At 38.3% G+C, this 14232-nt stretch overlaps 1 protein-coding gene across 1 annotated transcript in view; it reads right to left on the bottom strand.

Moving 5' to 3' along the window:
- Nucleotides 1–1468: 1468 nt before the first annotated feature.
- The window catches only part of LOC122642593 (alpha-N-acetylglucosaminidase-like), a 56377-nt gene continuing 43613 nt past the window's right edge, over nt 1469–14232 (bottom strand). Inside the window, exons 15-19 of the mRNA XM_043836108.1 lie at nt 10015–10125; nt 2935–3176; nt 2410–2647; nt 2243–2321; nt 1469–2155 (exon numbers count right to left, since the gene is read on the bottom strand). Of these exons, the coding sequence (XP_043692043.1) occupies nt 1920–2155; nt 2243–2321; nt 2410–2647; nt 2935–3176; nt 10015–10125 (906 nt within the window). The 3' untranslated portion in view covers nt 1469–1919. The remainder of the gene's footprint in view (nt 2156–2242; nt 2322–2409; nt 2648–2934; nt 3177–10014; nt 10126–14232) is intronic.

Genomic DNA, 14232 nt, shown 5'->3' with positions numbered 1-14232 from the left:
TGCCTCATCAAATTAATTGGATCAAGGATATATGAGAAGAGAAGAAGAGAAAACCTCCAATGACACAATTCTAGCCCCCTATTTCTCTTTTCTTCCTCTTGATTTAATATCTAAGGCTATACATATCAGAGTATAAATATGGTTGATAATAGGCTTTGAGAACTCCAGTTAATCAAAGCCTTAACCTAACTAAGAAACAGAAATCCCCATTCATTTCCCTGCATTTCCGTGGTATTCTGACCACTCTTGAGCGTTCTCCACAGACCTGAACTTTCTTACTCTATTTTAGTTGAAAGTTCACATGTTGGGAGGTCACAAGAGTTAAACTCATCTGGCAAAAGTTTAAGACTAGTATATCTTAAACATAAACCATGTGATGATATCATGGATGTATGTGATAGAAGACTCTGCATCCCATCGAAATGGTCGAGTTTCACTTTCAATTAAGTACAAGGGGGTGGGCCATTTTTCAATTTATTGCACCCAAGAGACTGAACCAAAAGCTCTGAAAATATTTTTTTTATTTTTGTTTTCCCTTTTTTGATTTCAATGTGTCAAAGTCACATGCAAGTGAGTTACACAAAAGGTTGTCCGATGCACGAGGGTTCCATTATTGCGGGATCTAGGGAGGGTCATAGTGTACACAGTCTTACTCGGATTAAAATCCTTTGCAGTGCGGCACTCAGAGCTTGACATGTGGAAGAAGCTTCACCCAACGGTGCAAGCTCAATGCAAGGCAGTTTTTTTTTTTTTTTTTTTTTTTTTTCTTTCTTCTCAAGTTTGGCACCGTTGGATGTTGCATCTTCCACTTGTTGAGCTCTCAGGCCTACACTGCAGAGGATTTTTTTACAGCCTTACCTCCACTTCACGGAGAGGTTGTTTCCAGAGACTCGGACCACTTGGTCATACCTTTGGATTGCAGTTTCTAATTCAACATTCAAATTGTAACTAGTATCGCAATTTTAAAATCTATAACAATTATAAAGCATGTAATTTTTTCCATATTAGACTCAATATATCATATAGATTTTATACAATTATATTAAAAATTAATAATATGTACATAAGTTAGTTTTTTTTTTTTTTTTTTTTTATATTTATATTTAATGGGGGGAGGTTCTTTAGTCGGCAAAGCAAAAAGACAGTCCATCAGATTCTTGGCAAGGGCATTTCAGGCACTACAAACAATAGGGGAGGGGGGTGATTTATGAGTGTTGATTACTCCCGACCACCTTTGCTCTGCAAATTAGAAAAACTTTTCCCAAATTTAATATATTAATTGCAGGCCTAAGTCCTGTTCAGTTGGAAGTTAGAGAAGTAAAACAAGAATAAATTAAAAAATTTCCAATCATGACCAAGAATAATTGTATAACTCAAAAACATATTAAATATAAGAAGAATTTTTCCACCTTCCTTATCTTTAGTTGTGCTAGCATACGGTACCGCTAGCATACCCAGCCTTTTCCCATGAGATACATACCCTTTCAGCTTTTCCATTTGAATGATCTCCTACCCAAGATAATTTTTGTTGACTACATCAAGAAATCTCCATATATATCATTGTTAAATAGTTGAGATCCTCCAACCATTATTGAGTTGTAACTGGATTCTAAATGTGTGACTCAAATGATAAATGAAGGCCAAGCACCGAGGCCAACAGAGAATATCCATTTGAGCTGTTTATAGATTGTGATAACAGCCTGAATATTGTTTGCTACTTTGATAGATGAGCACAAATACATTCTTTAGTGAAAGGCTTAAAATTGAATCTTTCCTATTAAATCAATGACTTAAAAATATTGATCACTGGAGTCGATTAATAAGGAACCCAGATATGAAGGGCTCACTATCACCTGTATAAATCGACAAACAAATCCGCTATACATCTTTAATTGATTCTCGACGAATCAATTCAAATCTCAGCTTAAGTATTTCTTGAACAATGCTTCAGCAATTGCATGGGCATCTCCCTGAGCTTCTACAGGGTAAAGCTCTGTCCCTTCTTGCCATTTGTTTGAAAGAGAGATCCACTCTCTTCTCCATTCTTCCAGCTGAAAGGCTCTGTTTTCCCTCAAACTTGTTAATAAATGACTGAAGTAAGTGGAAGCCCTTGGCAGATAGTAACTTTGCAAAAGCCCACTCCAGAACTTGTTGGCTGTCCATAAGCAATAGATAATATACCATAATCAATGATAATAATAATAATAATAATAATAATAAAGCAAGTACCAAGAAAAAATACCATAGTCATGAAGATTGCTCTGATTGGTCTCTGAGTTATCAAACCACATTGTTATTTGTGTTCTTGCATTCCATTCATACTGAGAAATAAGAAAATTTTCAATAATCTAAATTCTCCAAGAAATTACATAAAGAAGACAACTAACTAAATCAATTCTTTGTTCTTACCTGCCTCAACTCGTTTGGAGTTACAGCAAGACCTTTTGCACTTTCTAACCACGTTCCCAGTAGCAAATTATCATCAGAAGACAGAAGAGTATCGATATCTTTGATGAGTTGAATGAACCTTTCACCTTGAACACTTAAAGCTTTCACATCCTCCTGTTGAAAAGCAATCACTGCGTCCATATATACCTGGTTTCCAAGCTTTGATAGGACTTGTCGAGTTAAGTCGACCAAGTCATATCTGTCATAATTTACAATCAGTATGCCATCCTTATATTTTCTACCTGCTCCGTAGGGGTTTCGTAATGTATTGAAAAAACAAAACATAAAAAGAGATGATGATAGTTCAGCACAAATGCTTGGGAGAAAAAAAGACAATTAATAGAGAATATGGCCAATAAAGACGAAAAATGGCAGGACAAATGCAAATATCATTTGATATTAAATATATCAAGTAATTCTGGAGATAACACGGAAGTAACATATGCAAAAAATCATTATGTGTAATCAAAATCTAGGGCCTTCTACCTATATGTGAGGCTTCCTGAAAGATCATTTCCTGCATTAAGGAATAGACTCAAAGCATGAATGACCTCTTTGGTGGAGTACCATAAATGTGGCTGAGGCAAAGAAGCGATCACTTCTATAAAGGAGAATCTTCTAGTTAAATCCAGTGCAAGGTGCATCTTCCCTTTTGCTGACATGTTTAAATCAGGTCTCACTGAAGGATCCCAATCCGGGAATTCAACAATGTAATCTTTGTTATGATCCTGCAACAAATGAGCATATATGAGCAATAAACCATATAATCAGAGACAAATAATTAGCATTAACTGAAGCAACATCTCATAAGTTGGCAATGCATTCAAATTGGAAAATGTTCAGAATTATAATCCAGGAACAAAAATTCTTTCAACTCCATATGATAGAATTATAATTTGAGTGCACCATAGAGATTCTGTAGTTATTTTACAAATTCAAATGGGAACACTCAAATATTTCCATCAATATCTCAATAGATGAACTAGGATTCTGATCTCAAACCAAGACGCAAGAAGATGTCATTCTCTTTTTACTAATCTCTGACAAATAACTGGATTAATAGTTGACTGAGTAACCATTTGATTCATTCTAAGTTCCTCACAAGGGAATTTTAGTCCAAGGATATTCAGAAAAGAAATGAATCTCAGAATTAATGAGGCTTGAAATTCTTAAAAATCCTGTATACATTCATCTTCCATCTCTTAGGTCAGTTCACATAACAAAGACGTAGCACTTTCAAATGTCCATGACTTGACGACTGTAGTAATAACAGGCACAAACAGATAAGTACATAAAGTGCTGTACTTTTGCAGCCTAACATCTAGTGGATGAAAATGATCTTCATGTAAGATCATAGCCACCAAGTAAGAAGACGAATACTGTTGATATGAAAGTAAAATTCGGAGAAAAACATTATAGGCCCGAAAGTATAACTTTCCTGGATCAGCTGGGCTGGTCAAACTGGACTAGACCAGACTCAGTCAACAGAATTATTCCTGGTTTTCCATTCAAACCCCATATTTTTGGCAGAAACTGGTGGTTAAACAAGGAAAAAGGGGACGGGGAACTGGACTCTTAAATGGCTTCAAGTAGACAAAACATTGGCCAGAGTGATGTTGGGAAGGTTGAGAGAGGTGGTTGATTCCATGGCAAGTGAGATCATCAAGGAGCTTTCAACCAAAAGAAGGTTATAAGGAGGCTCGATCTTGGTGATAGACAGAGAAAGTTGATTATGAATGTCATGCATCACCTTATTATGACATGGACAAAAAGAAAATATAAAATGTTTATCAGAAATAAATCCATTTTATGGAGAAAAACTATTCATGCTACATATGGACTTCCACTAAGTTGGATTCTTGTGAGTTTCATGGCGACTGTGTAAAGGAATTTGTGAGGACATTATTTTATAGAAAAAACTGCAACACAAATAGGAATGGAGAAAGGCTGACAACTTTGAAGGATGCTTTGTGCAATATTGGCGGCCTCTGTGAAGAATAACAAAGGCTATAACGTTATATTAATCTGTGACTTCAGTCAAAATTAAAGTGTGCACTGAAAGATTGTTTAAACACAGCACACGTCAGCAGTTACTATTCCGGAATTGAAATAAAATTTTGGAATCCGTAGCCGACCTCTCCATCTATATAAGGCAGCTCATTTCTTCAAAGAAAGCAGACCTAGCTCCGCCAGCTCTCGAGTTCCGCCTCTCGCCCCTCTCTCTGATCTTCTCTTTCTCTTCGATCTCTATTTCGATACCTTCTTTAAGGATCGACCAAGGATCGACCCCCCTATGTAAAATTGGTATCAGAGCTTTAGTACGCTCTTTTACTTTTCTTTGTAACCGCACCTGCCCAAACAGGTATAGCATTTGTTAATGATCTCTAGATAGTATCGAGGATCTACAAAGGATCGTCAATCCTATCTTCAGATCTGCAACAGAGTGAAAGAGGCAGACTTATTGCCAACTTATTGTAAGGATATGCACATATATTGAAGTTTCTTTCTTGTATTTCCTTTCTGTTCTTTGTTGAGACCTATGAGCACACAACCGAAGACTATCTGCGAAGTGATAGATCGCTAAGGGTTACCCCCTTTGAGTACTGCGAAGGTCGTTTCATCGATCTAGAGTTCCGGTTAGCACACACACAGGTTGGTTTACTTGCTGTTTATTTCTTTGCTTTTATCTTGTGATTTCCACGGCCATTTATTTGCATAGGAGATTGATGTCCTGAGGAACACCAGGTTGGAAGAACCGTACGTGTTTAGGACCCTTGTCTCTCCCAGTATTGCAAACGGGTTTAGCCCCCAGGAAATTATCTTTTTAATTGCTTAGTTAATTAATGGCTTCTTTTCCTCCTTGTTTCTGTGATGACCCGCTCATCCCATATGACCACAGTATTCACGCACAGCATGATCGCACTAGCACTAGCGGTGCTCTGAATTTTTTAATTGATCTCACATTAGAACATAATGAAAAAATATCAAAAAAATTAGATACTACTCTCACTCTCTTGTCAGATCTGGTTGGACCTCAACCAGAAACACCCCCTGAGTGCCCTCCCCGGGCTACTTTTCTTGTTATTAGCACTTTACATGAGGATTCTTCTTCTAACCCTCCTCACGATGATAATTATATTTATCATAAAGAAATTATGGATCATTGGAAAGATCGGTATAAAGACTCCATAGATGAGTTGGAAAAAACCCGCCTTCTCTCCATGATGCAACAATTCTATGTTGAAAACCAACAGAGTTTTGTCGCACATAATTTTGTGCTTTTCTCTGACGATGACGAAGACGACGAAATTCTTAATGAATCGTCCTCTGACTCAGCTTCGTCCTCCTCTGACTCCGACTTTGAGTTACCTCCCGAGTCGATCCCTGACTCACCTCCTGTTACCCACAGTACCCCAACTGTCGGTGAACCTTCTTCTAAACGCAAGGTAGGTCCAACAGACCATCTTGACACTGATGCGGACTTTCAACCCCACACTGGGGCCCGCACTTCTTTTGGTACTGACGATGTCTTTACCATTAACCCTGAGGTTCCCATCCTTACCCGAAAGGACGACCTCCATAAATATGGGTTAGCCTCCTATGGCACGTATTTGGATCTTACCAATATTGCCATTAAGGATTATGATAAGGCAATCACAGAATGGGCTCAAACCTTTTCTTTGTTGATTACCAATAACAAGACCACATGGAAAGTAGAACAATTTCTTGAATACTTTTGTGGTTCTCTGCAAGGTGATGTCTTGCAATTTATTAAAAAGTTTGACCAAACAGAAGATGGCAAGGTTGCAAAAACAACCCTTCTGACCTATGTCTCAAACCCTGAGAAGGTCTTGGTCGAATTCACGAAGCTCTTAAAATCTGAGTTTTGTGGTTACCATCACCCTGACAAGCTTGCAGAAGATGTCAGTTTTAACCTCACCAAGATTAAGCTTAATAATTTAAATGAATTTGAAGCTTTTTCTAAAAAATACATGTCTCTTTTTCAATTATTAGATCCCACCAAATCCGATTATTGGAAGGAACAATTCTTTCCTAAACTCCCTCCTCCATGGGATGAACTATGTCACACGACATACCCTGGTTTCATCAATGACTCCAAAAGCATTGATACCCTTGGCAACCGAATCAATTTCGTGTTTCGCCATATCTTAGATCACTGTTTAAAGGCACGTGCTGCCAAACAGTTAAAACAGAAGGTCTCCCCTGGCCTCTGTAAGGATCTTCTTCAAAATGAGTTTGAGTTTGGTACTAAGCCCTCTCATTTTTCCAAACCCAAGTCTTTCAAATCCTTTCCTTTTCGTTCTAAGAAAAGAAGGTATCATTGGAAGAAATTCCATAAAAAAGACTTTCCCTCAAAGGACTTTTCTTCGTCCAAGAACAAACGTTTCACCAAAAAAAGATTTGTTTCCAAACGTACCCCTTACACTGGTAAAAAGGACAAATCTCAATGTACCTGCTACCTCTGTAATGAAAAGGGCCATTTTGCAAATGAATGCCCTAACAAATCCAAGAATGCCCGTAAAATGATTCGTTACCTAGACGAATGCAACTACGAGATTCTTTTCTTCTCCGAAGTATCTGACCCCACAGAACTTCTCTATGAAGTCTTCTCTGAATCGGATTGCTCTGGTTCTGATGACGACTCGTCTGATTTCATTTTTATGGAAGACGAATCCACTACCGATTCGACTCCTGTTGAAATCCAACCGATTCCCTCTTCTGAAAATGACTCGGTTTCCCTCAATCACCTCATTCGTGAAGATGTCTCTTTTGACCCTAACCTCTTCACTAAGCTTAAGTCTATTCAGCATGACGAGGTTTACAAGCTATCCAAGCTTAACCTCTGGTCTCGACGTTTCTTTGACCAAGCCAGTGGCAATTCCACTGCTCAGTCTACAGATGACGCGTCTCTTGAGATCTCCCTGTTCAATCCGGCTCAAATCCAACGATTAGTAGCCAAACATCCTCGTTTGAGATACATTCACATTGGTCTCATTCAGATTGAACTCACGGCTCTCTTTCGTCAAGGCATAGACACTCCTGTTGTCATTGCTGTCTTTGACAAAAGATTCCTTTCCGACCCAATTAATGCCTTAATCGGTGGAATTGAGTCCAACCTCATTCACGGTTCGGTCTGGTTCAAACTTAGACCCAACTTCTTCCTCTCTGTCCAGGATCCAAACCTTTGTGATTCAGTGGTTCTTAAAATTAAGACCCAATGGACTGGCATGAAGGCCGACAGCCATAACCTCGCTGTTAGCTGGAAATGTTTGCACGAACTAACTAACGTTACTTCAACCAAACTATTGCCTCTTCCGGATAAACGGTTCGTTGAACTTTTCGAACCAAAACCTTTCGAACACGAGATTCAACCTCGTTTACTCGATTGGCATGATATCCAACTTCCTCAAGAATGGATGCTTTCTGATATTCTTGACACACCACAAAATATCACTGCTCCTTCTCCTCCTACCTTTGAACTACAGGCTTCTGGAAATAATCTATATTTTCGCAGACGTTCTACTGGTTCTCCTTCCCTAGCTCGAACTGCTAGTACTCCTTCTCTTAGAGCCGCCATACCCGGTTCATCTAATACCTCGATTGGCTCTTCTTCTCGCCATTCAGTTTCCTCTTCATATGTTCCACGCAATATGCCTGGATTCAACCCGCAGAACTGGTTACCTCCTTCTGCTCGAGCATTCAAAGCTCCCCTTCGTAAAGATTTTTCTGACACCGATTCTACTGCTGTCATTAATATCTTTCATCGGTATGTCACAGCCGACACCGATATTTTCTTCCAATCTAATCAAAACCCCAAAAACTACACATATGTTAAGGGCCATTTTGATTTCTCTGGTTTCAAACCATATACTCTCGATGTCCTCATGGATACCGGTGCTACCGGATGCATTTGCAAGTCAACTGCACTTCCTGGTCATCTTTGGGAAAAATTGGAACAACCCACGTATATTAGTGGTGTTTCGGGTCCCACAACGACCCTTGAGTATCGAGCTCACAATATCCCAATCTTCTTCCAAAACAAGCGATTTATAATTCCAAAAATTACTTGTTTTCCCACTATGCATGGTGATTTCATCCTTGGTACGAACTTTATGCATAAGTATCTACCGTTCATCTTGCATTCTGATTCTGTTCACATACACCATCCCTCTGGTGATGTTTCTCTTCCCTTACTCCTATCTCACAAATCTGTTTGTGATGATTTCAGTTTTATCCCTCAACGGATTTCTTCTTCCGTTCTTCAACAGGTTACCTCTGTTGATTGGTCACAGTCTGTCACCTCCGCCATTTCCCATTGGCTCCTTGACAAACTCTCTTCTCACTTTACTGACCAACCCCTCCTTCATTGGGAAAAAAGCCCTCGTTGGTGTTCTATCCAACTGACTAATCCTAACACGATTATTCGGGTAAAACCCATCCTCTACATCAAAGCCGATATCGAAGAATTCGATAAACAGATTTCCGAATTATTGGCTCTCCGACTTATTGAACCTTCAACAAGTCCTCACTCTTGCCCTGCTTTTATGGTACGCAATCATGCGGAAATAAAACGTGGCAAAGCCCGTATGGTTATAAACTATAAACGTTTAAACCAGAATATTGTCTTCGACGGATATTTCATTCCGCGCAAAGACGTTCTTATCCACCGTGCCAAACAGGCTAAGATTTACAGTAAGTTCGACTTAAAATCTGGCTTCTGGCAAATTAAGCTTACTGAGGAATCCAAACCTCTTACAGCTTTCTCCACTCCTTTCAATCGCCATTTCCAATGGACGGTTATGCCCTTCGGATTATGTACTGCCCCTCAGGTTTTCCAACGTTGGATTGACTCCATCTTTGGTTCCCTCTCTTTTTGTGTGGCGTATATAAATTGGTGAGTGCTTTCTGCTTTTTGAGAAGCTAGAAAGAGCATTCTGTTTTCACTTGGGAAGGATTATTCATCGGTATGAGATGCAAAGTTCATTTTTTTATTATGTCATACCATAATTATATGATTCTTGTTGTGGTGAAATCCAATAGAAATCTCAATATTTGAGGTATATTGATCTTCTTAACAAAGTTGAAGCTTTGGTACAGATGGTAGCACCAAATCAAAATCTGCAGACCCTTGGTTTATTAAATGGAATGGATGCATGTCCAGAATGGAGCATGGTATTTGAAAGAACCAAAATGAAGGAGGGTGCCAAGTAACCTTTTTGCTCCTTGTGCCATGGCAAGGCAATTGGAGCTTCTTTTTACAAGATATTTTGGTTCTGTTCTACAAAGGCTTTCAAGATCTAGAACTCTTGACCATCTTTTATATCTTTCAATTCAGAGGAAGATTTCTCAGGCAAGCGGCTCTCTAGCTATGGTGCTGACACTATGGAAAGAGAGTAATAAACTAATCTTACGATATCCAAGACAGTGAAAAAGGTTTTGATGCATATTAGCACTTTTTTTTTGGGTGGGGGGGGTGGAATACAGAGGCATTTGATCAATTTACTAATTTCACATATGCTGTTATGGATAAGTTGGAGAATGTACAGCAATTCCATCACTGCAATTGTAAATTGTTCGGTAAAGAATCCTCCATGCTTCCTCAATTTGGTAAACTGGTTTACCATAGCGTCGACGTGAGTAGGATCTAAGCCACTCCTGTAAGAGCAAACTAAATGAAATCCCAATACATAACATTGAAGTTGAAAGCCATTAGCAACAAATATAACACTGACAGTTGTCTGAAAGTAATGTTAATTGATCTTACTGTGTCTTGTTCTTAATTTTGATATACATACATACTCATACAGCATCTAAAAGAACGAGCAGGAATATGTCTGATTGCATGTGTGTGTGTGTGTGTGTGTGTGTGTGAAAGTGAGCATGAAAGAGAGAGAATGACATGATAATATATTTTTTTTAAAAGTAGATGAAAAAAAACTCCAAAATCATGAAATAGGAATATTTACATTAGTAGCTTATCCAAGAGTCACCTTAAACCCTTTGAATGGTCCAACAAAATCTTCCCAAACATTTGGACCAGAAGTTATAAAATGTCCAATATGTCCAATATGTTTCCACAATTTAATGAGAAGTTGTGTTAGGTAGCTACCGGAACAAAGCTGATGTGACAAAGAAATGAAGCATTTCATAACATCACGTCAACAGCACAGCATATAAGTTACACTGGTATGGTACTGTCTAGCAAACAAACCCACACTACTAAGGTTTAAACTTTAAAGTAAGAAATAGTAAAAATTAGGATTTAAAACTGAAATAATGTAAACAGAACATCCGCAAAGCTCTAGGTTGAAAAAAAAGGTTTTTGGTAAGAAAAGGAAAGGATTCTTTTTTGTATGACAACACGCCTTATATCTTTTGTGGCACTTCACGAGTTTACGTTAATTTATCTTGCTTTGTTTTTTATTAATATAACTCTATCCAATGCTTTGTTCATTGTATGTTGGTTTTCTCATATTAGTATTAAAATTAAATATTGTGAGGGTATAATAGTAATAGAATGGGAAATAAGCACACATGTGTATTACAAGTAGAGGGGCATTTATGTAATCTTGCTGTTTTACCTCATGTTATTGAATATAGGGGCGAGATATCGACCTAATCTCCCCAATTCTTTTCTGTCTCTTCTTCTTCTTTCTCTTCCTCCTTTCTCTCTTCTCTTCTTGACTTCCATTGTTGCTGTAGCATACTACAAGTGAGAACTTGGTATCAGAGCAACTACGTTTGAGAGTTGACCAATGACTCTGCAACCTGGGCTCTATATCTTTGGAGAGGGTTCCCGATCAGGGAATATCATGTGTAATCACAGTGATGAATAAAAGCTCTCAATAGAAGTTGCTTCTTGTGAACTTGGGAGCTGTTAACACACAACCGATAGAGAACTGGACAACCCTACCGCCAGGTTTGGAAATAGTTTCTTATTTCTCTTTCATCTGAAATCTGTTGAAGCTGGAACCTGGTCCCTTGGAGTCGCCCTGGGGTCTTCTTTCAAGCCTATATAGGCTCAGTTGGTAATACCTAACTATAACTCTCTGCAACTCTAAGCCTTGCTGCAGAGTTTTACTGCCAGTTTTTTGGACTATTGGGTGTATTTTTGCTATGAGTGTTGTATTTGAGTTAATAGGTGGTTGGTTGTTGTTGAGTTATGGTATTTAAAGCTTGCAAGTTAAAATAGAATGGATTCCCACTTTGAAATACTTACTTGATTGGAGATTTTTCAAGTTATGAGATATATGGGGTCTTGTTGTTGATATATATACAACAAACAACAACAACAACAAAAAACTCAGCCTTATCCCAACTTAATGGAGTCGGCTACATGGATCCAAACAAAACAAAGTAGGGAAACCCTGGTGGAATTGCCAACATGACTATTTGAAAGGGGGATATGTTTTGGACCTTCTGAAAGAGACGGGGATATTGGGTTATAAACCCACCAATTCACCTATTGAACAACAGCAGACACCCTCTAATTGATGTACGGAGGTATCAGAAACTGGAGGGAAAGTTGATTTATCTCTCACTTACTCGTTCCAAATATTGCTTATGTTGTTGGGGTAGTGAGTCAATTCATGCATGCGCCTAAGAGTGGCCATTTAGCTGTTGTATATCGTACTCTCAAGTACTAGAAGTCCAGTCCAGGAAAAGGACTGTTGTTCACTAAAGATGACCACCTAAAAATTGAAGGGAACACTGATGCTAATAGTGCAGGCTTTGTGGCCAATAAAAGGTCCACATTAGGATACTGCACCTTTGTAGGTGGAAACCTGACTACCTAGAGAAGTAGAAAGCAATTTGTGGTGGCCAGATCAAGTGCAGAGGTAGAGTTTAGAGCCATGGCACATGGAGTATGTGAACTCATGGTTGAAGAGACTAAGGCTTAAAATATCGGTATCGCGTATCGAATCGCTGGGGTGATTTTAAGTGGAGTATCGTATCGGAGATACATATCGCACACTATAGATACGCATCAAGATACACATGGAAATACATTTTTGGAGCAAAAATCAATTTAAATAGTCAATATATAATATTAACCATGCATAAACACTAAAATGGAGAATAACGTATAACCAAACAAATGCATTAAATTGAAATTATTATAAAAGATGAGATTTCTTTCATGTAATAATTGTCTATTGCCATCACAAGTGTTAGTTTTACCTAAATCCATGTAATTAATGCAAAAAATAGGTCTAAAAATAAAGATTTATACAAAAAAAAAATCAAGTTCTTGAGAAACATATCTTTTTCTATGGAGTTCTTCAATCTGAGATATATGAGTGCTGAGTCAACCAAAGTGCAGTTTGTTTCCTTGATTTGATTCATTTTTCAGCAAGGAATCAAAGCCCCAAGCATGAAATTTGAAAGAAGAGGAAGAAGAGGTCACAAAATTGAAGTTTTGAGTGAAAACTTGTCTGTCCTGGTGCTGTTGGTGCTTTCTGGTTTCTGGAATCACGATTCTGAAGTCAAACATGTCTTTTAATGTGCCCATCGCATTTTATTGCGCCGTATCGGCCGATACGTACCGATAATCCTAAATCAATCATATCAAGAGTATTGGTACGTATCAATCATATCGTATTGAGCCGTATCGGCCCATACAATGCACGATACCATTTTTTTTGGGGAAAAAAAAAAAAGATTGGCCGATACGGTACGGGCCAATACTTTAAACTATGGAAGAGACTTGTTTAAGAATTGAGGTTTGAGACTGAGGGCTCCATGCCATTGTACTTTGACGACAAGGTAGCCATTAGAATAGTCCATAATCCTGTGCAACATGATCATACAAAACATGATGAAGTTGATTGGCACTTCATCTAGGAAAAAATTGACTCCGGTTACATTTGCACTCCCTTTGTAAGGACAGAGGGAATCAGCTAGCTGATGTACTCACCAAAGGAATCAACTCATTCCAGTTCCATACCCACTTGAGCAAGTTGGGCATGTATGACATTTATTCTCCAGCTTGAGGGCGAGTGATAGAAGTACATATTGTAAGGGTAGAATAGTAATAAGAAATAAGCAAATGTGTATTACATGTTAGTAGAGGGGCATTTATGTAATCTTGCTTCTTTTTTTTATCTCATGTTAGTGAATATAGGGGAGAGGTATGGATCTAATCTCCCCAACTCTTTTCTATTCTTCTTTCTCTTCCTTCTTTTTCTCTTCTCTTCTTGACTTCCACTGTTGTTGTAGCATACTACAAGTGCGAACTATTTGGTCATTACTAGCATAATTATATCATATGGCTTATATGTTGCATATAAGCTATATAAAATTATCATTGCTATTACGTATACTGCACATATAGGGCCCCTTGTCATCTAGGCACCCCTCCAACGCCTTGGGTTGCCTAGTCACCTCTACAACTATGATTTTGAGTAGAAACTTAATTTTGGGAATTGTTTCTCCCTAATTGAGTCATTTGAGAACAGATTTGCAGCCATAAAGAAGAGGTTTGGGGTATCCTCGATAGTCGACATCTGTGAAGAGCTATGGCTTACCCTTGAAAATTTTGCAAGTAAACCAATCCTCAAGGTGGAATGGGAGGGCATCAATAAATGTGTTCCTTTTCTCCATGCTTATCGGCCCTTTCTCAAGGTACGAGTTGGATTATTTGGAGGTCTCACCTTCTCAGTCCTTTGTTTCATCGTATTGGGGCTTGAGAGACTTTTTGGCAACAAGTAAATTAAGTGCAGGCCTCTTTTTTATTATTTTGCCTCTGAAATGGCAGCCTTG

This window comes from Telopea speciosissima, chromosome 10, assembly GCF_018873765.1.
Source record: "Telopea speciosissima isolate NSW1024214 ecotype Mountain lineage chromosome 10, Tspe_v1, whole genome shotgun sequence".
Lineage (NCBI taxonomy): Eukaryota > Viridiplantae > Streptophyta > Magnoliopsida > Proteales > Proteaceae > Telopea > Telopea speciosissima.
This window is presented reverse-complemented; position numbering and strand designations above follow the sequence as displayed.